Below are 8,711 nucleotides of genomic sequence, written 5' to 3' on the forward strand. Positions count from 1 at the left end.
AACTGTCAAACGTGTCTATATGTTTTTGATTAGAACTACTTAAGTACAAACCAAAAGCAAAGTACACGTTCAAAGTTAAATAATTATAAAATTGAAAAGCACATATTCAATCGAAGAGTATTTAATCGAAATCGATTCGGGTTATTTCTTTGATCCAATGTCGTACTTTCGCCACTTTGCTGTATACGCCAAAGGAACCTGGAGTCGCACAACCATAACCAAAAGATACCATGCCCAGTAATTTGTCTTCGTGAACCGCTGGACCTCCAGAATCACCCTGTATGTACATTAAAAAAATCTATATAAGATTACCTTTAGCAATTTTATTTAATGTGTGGTACATTAAATAAAATTGCTGTCTCGAGCTAAAGACGATCGCTGCAAGCATCCAAAAACTGTTATTACATAAAAGTAAGACTGCTTTTATATTATTCAAAGAAGTTTTATTTAAATATGTAGAAAGATATAGGTACGTAAAAATATAACCGTAGATGCTCGAGTTATGAGCTGATTCTGGAAAAAATCTCTGAAGGTTTGAAGGCTTTAAGGTTTCAATAGTAGTAACAATTTAGTTTTAATAGCTGAGGAAACTTTGCTCTAACTTGTTCGGACGATAACCATTGACACATACGATTGACGCTATTGCATTCTTAATAAAATATTGATTGATATAGGAATCAAGAAAATAATTACCTGACAAGCATCTTTCTTGCCTTCTGTAAATCCAGCACAAAACATTCTAGGAGTTAAAGAACCTCGGAAGTATGGGAATGGGACGTGTTGGCAATTTTCCTTTGAAATAATTGGTACACGCACTGCGCGCAGCACATTTGAATATGGACCCTAAAAAATATTATAGAGTTCAAAAGAAATATACTAAAATTCACTTGAACATAAAAATATAGTGGACTCATTACTTTAAAATGTTGTACGAACTTACATTCTCCTCTGTGTTTCCCCAGCCCGTGACGGTGATCACTTTACCGATCACCATGTCATCAATACGGGCTACTTTTATTGGCTGAACGTTATCATCAAATTTAAGAGGCTCAGATAGTTCGAGAAGCTGGAAGTCAAAATCGAAAGGATGTTCTTTGGATTTTGCTCCCCATAATGGATGTATATAGTTACGCTTGATTGATACTTTCTTTCCTTTGTTCAGATATTTTGATCCTACTCGAATGTACGGTTTTTTCCTTGAATAAACAGAAAGCGTTTATTTTATACATTGAAACATAGTTATAAATATTTACGAAAACTAATCTTGGCAGCTCTTTAAGACTTTGAAGATTATTCCAAGATGGAGTCGTCTCCAAAGATGGTTTAATTCGAGTAAGTTTTGGTATAGCAGTTATATGTCAACATCGCGTTGGTTTATGTAATATGCCTCCTGATATCCTAAATGATCTATTATTTTATTAATTACTTACCCACAATGTCCAGCAGTTAAAACCCATCGCTTGTCAATAATAGCGCCGCCACAATTCGTTCCATACGCAGCGTGGTATGGATACAAATTTATATCTACTTCAAAACCACCAACAATTTTACTATCTCCATATAAGTCATCGAATCCATTGTGTATTCGTTGAACTAGTTCTCTTGCATATAAATCTTTATCTTTACTAAAATCAAAATTGTCTATATCTGGAAGTTCTGTTGGCTCGTCATAGTTTTCTAAGTCGAGTTTTAGCAGATCCTCGTTTTTATTGTGTATCATTGGGATTCTAAGTATTTCTGCTGGTTTTTTTGTGTTTCTTATTTTGGGAATCGGTATTACTAGAAGGTCATATTCTGTAATACAATAAAATGTATTAAACTCTGATGTAAGCTAACACATATTAGTAAGTATTTTCTATGTCAATTAAATACTTATTAAATTAAGGCAATATCTCTTTTTAACACCTTTAAAACGGTTGGAAACAACATATGATGAGGTCCTGAGGTCACAGGTTCGATCCCCGGCTGTGCACCAATGGACTTTCTTTGTATGTCCGCACTAACTAACTAACACTTGCTCCAACCAGGCCAAGATCTAAAGAGGTTGTAGCGCCACTGTTTTTATTTTATTATTTATTATCTGGACAGCCATATTTTGTATGCTTATATTGTATGTTTTATTATTAAATTTAATTATTTTAAATATATAATTGAAATTTACCTTCTAACCTCACAGATCCGGTACATAAAAAAAAACCAATTAAAAAATATCTGATCATACTTCCACGCGTGGTACAAAACTACGAGATTATTTAATTTTGATCAATTTAATTTCGTCGTAGTAATATACCGTGAAATTAACAATTTGTTAAGACAAAACGTACAGAGACTTTGTGATTGCAAGGAAAATCAAGGCAAATTTTTCCATTGACAAGAAATTGAGTTTTCGATTTGTGGTACCAAATAGCTTATGAGTTAATGGTTAAAGATTACACTTGTAAATGTGTAGTGAGTTTAATTAATATTGTAAACTTTCAGGTATTGCCGACATTATAAATATCTATTTAAATATTAATGGAGGTGCTATTTTGTACTTAAGGATATATTTTTACTGATTCTTGTTTATTTAATTTACATAGTAATAATAATAATAATAATAATACTATATAGGATACATATTATATTTATCTTCTAAAAACTTATTTTAACTAAATTATTTGACAAAGTAATTGCTTAGATTAGAACAAGTTAAAAAAATACAGTTTCGTTTAGTTTAATATTATGAATACTAGAATAATATTTGTGAGACGTTATAAATAAGATTAATTAAATGTTACGTGTTAGTGTTTGTATCAGCGACACCTCTTTGCTGTTTTATGAAGTTTTAAATATTTTAGAATTCATTCAGCGCCACCTATCGGATACAGATTTTTGTTTCAACTTTATTATAATAATATGTTTATTGCATTACAAATATACTCATCAATAATTCAATGTTATTATAATTTATAAATTTAAAAATAATATTATGTGTTTTAAGCGAATTACCTTAAAAATATAGATATCTAAGGAATGCTTCGCCATCTATCGGGCGATAGGAGAGCTTCCCAAACTTAATTATTATGGTCACTATTCTTATTAGAATACCAAAATTTTCAATAAAGTATCTTAAATAACGTATTATTAAAATTATTTTAATTAAATTCATTATATATTTTCAAAGACACAGATACCGCCACTTTACAGATTACACTTGATACTAACCGCGTAAAAATCATGCGAAATACTACTAATAAACAAATTATTCTAATACTTAAGAGATTTCGAGATTAGCTCTAACTATTGATTTTTTTTCGACTCGTTTTATGTGAAAGTAATTTATTAAGTCTATTACCATATTATGGTATTATACTGGTTTGTTCAGGCATCTACGGCAACTCTTTTTATATAAATATCCAATCTATCCATAAAAAAGGATCGTCGAAATTTGTATCGCATTTCCGAACGACTGTACCAAATTGGACCATATTTTTGTGTTGGTTATTGTCATGTTTGTATAAAAGAAACTTTACAATTCAATTTTTCAAAATTAATCAGTACCTAAGTTACGAATCACAATTGTTCGGTTTATAATATCGCTATATATATATATATATATATATATAGCTATAAATATAATTTAAAGTAACATAATGATCAAGAGATTCTAATTACATTAAAACATTTCGAATAATTTTCTTAACGATTTATAAGCTAACGATGTGAATTCAGACTTAAATTATTCAATAGTTGGATAAATTTTCATCAACTTTAAAAAGTAGTTAGACCCTGACAGGGCTTATATTATGTCCAACCCCGACTACAAAGAAAGTTTCCTTGTACATGGAAATAACTCTCCAGAATGCTAGTAACAAAATCAGCATGTCTGAGGTAAGATTTATATATAGTGGGATCTTAAAACAAAAATCTAACTTAGTTGAGAAAGTTCTCGTTTCGTTTCTGGATCTTACTCTTACCGCTTATAAAATCAGATTATAAAATGTGCAACAATTAAATAATCTACGTTTAGTAAAAAAATCTTTACATATATAAAACCATTTTATTATTGTATAATTACCTACTACAAAACATACGCAGTTGCAGGACACAAATGTCTGTCGATATCGCTACAGAATGCTTTTTTTTTTTTCGAAGGTGTGAACGAATATTCTATACTTATGGAATAAGTGAAATCAAATTTATAAAAATTCCTGTCCAAAAATTGGTTCTTTACTCAAGCATGGACTCAAATCGCTTAGGGGTCACACAAAGTTTGAATTTTTGTACTTTTTTAACAATAGTTCGTCCGTCACAACTTTTTTAACAATAGTCTAATAAAATTACTGTGTATGCTGGTATATAAGTGTGTGATTTTTATTTGAATCGAAGCCCTGGGTTCGCAAGTTACCTTTAAAGTAGTCAAAATTTGGCAACAGTGCTATAATTTTAAACTATAAACAAATAATTGTGATATAATGCGATATAATCATATTGAGTATTTTTTTTTAAGTTATGCTCAGATAATGAAATACGTTATAATATTATGTGCTTATTATATTTTATTACACCTATAAATAAGACGTCATATACAGGATCCATAGTAAAATACTAATAAAATGTAATATTGTAGCATTTACGATAATCTCAACAATAATTAAAATTTTGTTTTTAACTCAACATGGTCGTGGGGACCAGCTTGCGAGGTTGTGATATAATAGCTTTTTAGTTATTTAATATAACGGTACATGAAAAAATACGTAATGTAGATAGCACAAAAAATACATTAAAGGATTTAATATATCTTAACTAGAAACTATTTTATTTCTACGTCATGGGCTCCAATTAACAGTCATATGAACTGAAAATCAAGAAGAACCAATCTCAAAATCTTAAAGTATGATAAGACAAAGCCTTCAATAGCCTTCTGGTATCTCATTTCAATCGATGAACCTCCCCAGGCCAGTAAATAGGGGGTGGGGGGTTGAATACATAATGAAATTCGCCCTACGTCCGTTAATCAAAACCTGCAGAGCGCTGGAAAGACTTAAGAAAATGGAAATTTTCCTTCCCTCCTTTTTCCTGTTAAAAACCTCCCGAGGCGAGAGGAGGTTGGACAACTCCACTTTGAGATAGGAAGGTATGGGTGTGGGCTTTTTTTAAGAATACAATTATAATTTGTCTAGAATAAAATTAGGTACATCACAAAAGTATACCCGCAACAGTAACATACATATCAGACAAATATTATACAGAAGCCAAAATCTGGGCTACCTAAATGAATCTTGCTTTATATACAAATCTTGATACATCAAATATGTAAATATTTATTTAATTTTTTTTGTATATTTAATCCACAAAACGAATTAACACACATCGCTCAACATAACTTTACTCAGCTAATTTATGTTATAAAAGCGAATAGAAACAAATTAAAAGGGTATCTGAAAGTTACTTACAAGTAGTACTTACTAAGTAAAATAACATGACTCCATTATAGCCATAGACCATACTTAAACATAAAAAGTCTCTTCCATACCAAGCGAAACTCTTGCCTGCATCACCCGCCAGCCGAATGCAAATTTTATAACACAGCCTTTCTTATAGGCATTGTCGTAAACTCTCCCGTTGCTTAGCGCCGCGTTCGGCTCCACTCTGGGGGGCCTCGGTCATTTATTCTGCGAGACGCCCATTTATAATGCCCTGGTACTTTGGATGAATAAATTGTATCTTCTATAAGATTATCTAATCAATCAATATAAGTTTTTATTACTTGATAAGCGTACTTACTAAAAAGTGTCGCTGTAGGAAAAAATAATTATCGCACTAGTCGCAACCCTAGAACACATAAAAGAATTGTCTAGTCCTTTTTTGTGTTCTAGGGCTGCCGATCGCTTTGTGGTGTTATGTCTACCCTTTGCAACATGTTTATTGGCTTTATTTTTATGATGATTTAATTATTGTATTAAAAAAATAACGATGATAATATAATCGATAGAAAAAGATTCAGCGGCTAAAAAGGGTTACAAATAGTAACTAATTCTACTATTAATATTGTCTGTACTCTAAATAAATATCGTTAAAAAAACCAAAAAATAAACACTAAAATATCAGTTTGAAATAAAAAGTGTCAGCCATTTTGCTCAATGTATTTTTGCCCCTACCTGCCCCCACAGATAAGTGTAATAAAAGTTTCGCTAATGCGAAAACTTTGTCATTTTATCACCATACGTGATCTTGGCGTTTTGGAGCGAACTAACGTTTTTCGAACAAAAACTGTAATTGTCTGGCGATGGGAGATTAAAGACCGCTACTATTTGTTTGCGATTCGAAAATAAATATATTATTTTTTCGTATCAGTAATATACCTGATGTTATTCTCGATAGCAGTTTAATTTTCCTAAATAACTACACTTGCACTCAATATAAACTGTGGAAAAGATACTTGTTGGTAACCATGGTAAGAAACTTGGTGTTAGCATTGTAGTTTATATGAAAGGTCTATATAAGTTTTAGTTTTTTTTCTAAAATCGATTATTAGATTTTTCCGAAACTCTATTCCACTAAATCTGTAAAACGATATAGGTTTTATACGATACTGAAAAAGATTAAAACACACAATACTCTATATTTAAACTATTCAGTTTTATAGAAGACAACAATTATCCCCCATATATACCTGGGAATAAAACAGTTACAAATGCAGAAATCACCTAAATTTCGAACATCATGATTTTATCTTAATCACTCAAAAGACGGCAGAACATAGTAATTTCGAAGACATCACCTAAAATTAGATAGCAATAAAGGAGAATTTTAATTGGAATTTTATGGTTACGAGTATATAGGAGATGATATTAATATTCCCTTTATTTCATAATTTTCTCGTTAACAAAAATTTAAAAATAACAAATTTTATTTTTTCCTCGCTCATCCGCGTCGTCAGTCATCTGAAAAAACAAAATCTTCTAAAATTATTGAGTAACATATAGAGAGGTTGGAGAAGCATCATCTTAAAATTAGTTTCAATGGAGTACAAATCTAACACAATAAAAGTAGATATGTTCTGTTAGACTATATAAGACATCATTTAATACATCGATGAAGCAATAGGTATATGTCGGCGCGAAGCACCTGTAAATAACGAATCCAGATTTATTAAAGCTGTCATTAAATTATTGATGATAATGACGTCAGTAATACTGGTGTCATAGATTAGTTTGTTGGCATCTGCCATTTAATTTCGACATTAGAGTCTACACTTTAAAGGCTTCTGCTTGGTTCGACCGCTCAATCGAACTGAGGCTCGCACCAATCAGTTCCTGTATTTATAACAACCAGAATTTGTAATAAACAAGCTTCGTAACATTTCGGGTACTCGTTCCACGACCGAACCCGAATAGACCACAGAGTCAAACAGAGTCATAAGAACGAGTGTCAAAGATTACTTTAATATTTATTGTTATCTAGTCTCCAATATTTAAAATTATGATAAATAACTTTCCATAATAATAATTATGACTATGGAGTCAGAATTATTATCGATCATTGAATAGTGATTAATTATAAGATCTAGCAAAATTGACAAGTTAAATGAACTAGTCATATTAACGGTTTTAAAGAGATTTGACTTCGATGTCATTAAATGATAATGACAGTGGCAGCTGACACTAACACGCCATTGCTGTAACATAAATAATAAAGAATATAAAATTACTACAGACTATCATAAAATATGAATCCCAAACATTATTAATATTTTTCGTAACAATATATAAATTTGCGCCGATACGGCCATACTGACTCCAGCGCGTCCCTTGCGCTGTTTTAGATTGCAACAACTTTAAACAAGGCATCACTCATGACGAGATCTAGCCAACACGTAACGTATCACCCATCCTGGGTTCAGCCAACAAGACCAGGATCAAGGATACGCATGGTGGCCAGCCAGCGTTTTAGGAAGGTTATTGGATAGGAAAACAAAAGGCATCACTCATTACGAGATCTAGCCCACACACAAGGCATCACTCATTACGAGATCTAGCCCACACACAAGGCATCACTCATTACGAGATCTAGCCCACACACAAGGCATCACTCATTACGAGATCTAGCCCACACACAAGGCATCACTCATTTAGAGATCTAGCCCACACACAAGGCATCACTCATTTAGAGATCTAGCCCACACAAGGCATCACCCATCCTGGGTTCAGCCAACAAGACCAGGATCAAGGATACGCATGGTGGCCAGCCAGCGTTTTAGGAAGGATATTGGATAGGTAAAACACATTTTTATTTTTTCATAAACATGTCAATGCATATACATAAAATAATTATTACCTTTAATTAGATTAGTTATTCAGTAATTCAATGCAATTACCTAGATCCAAAAACGTCAGTAGAAGAGGTCGAGGCCTCCTCACATAAAACTCTCCGACAAATCTTCCGCCGATACGGTCAATTCGACTGAAGTATAAACTCATGGCGTTCAAAGAATTGCTCCAATTGGTTACTCAACCAACCACAACATGTAAACCGCCTCGGCCTGCTGACATCTAGACTAAGAATTATAAAGCAGTTCTTCTCAAAAGCAGTCTAATGACAGAATATACCGATACCCGTTCTCTTTAAAAAAAGATATATTAAAAATTAAAACCCACAGTAAAATGGTATCACAAAATACTTGATATATTTTTTTTTGTCATCACACTATTATCACATTAGTTATTCAC

The 8,711-nt window shown here is 31.9% G+C and overlaps 1 protein-coding gene across 1 annotated transcript; it reads right to left on the reverse strand.

Annotated features, from left to right (window-relative positions):
- Positions 1 to 105: 105 nt before the first annotated feature.
- On the reverse strand, positions 106 to 2,265 carry LOC110997554 (trypsin 5G1-like). Its single transcript, XM_045630894.1, has 5 exons — positions 2,162 to 2,265; positions 1,431 to 1,794; positions 941 to 1,196; positions 694 to 843; positions 106 to 277 (listed from the first exon to the last, which is right to left on the reverse strand). The coding sequence occupies exons 1-5, from the start codon at positions 2,217 to 2,219 to the stop codon at positions 122 to 124; spliced, it is 984 nt and encodes a 327-aa protein (XP_045486850.1). The 5' UTR covers positions 2,220 to 2,265; the 3' UTR covers positions 106 to 121.
- Positions 2,266 to 8,711: the final 6,446 nt, after the last annotated feature.

This window comes from Pieris rapae, chromosome 13, assembly GCF_905147795.1.
Source record: "Pieris rapae chromosome 13, ilPieRapa1.1, whole genome shotgun sequence".
NCBI lineage: Eukaryota > Metazoa > Arthropoda > Insecta > Lepidoptera > Pieridae > Pieris > Pieris rapae.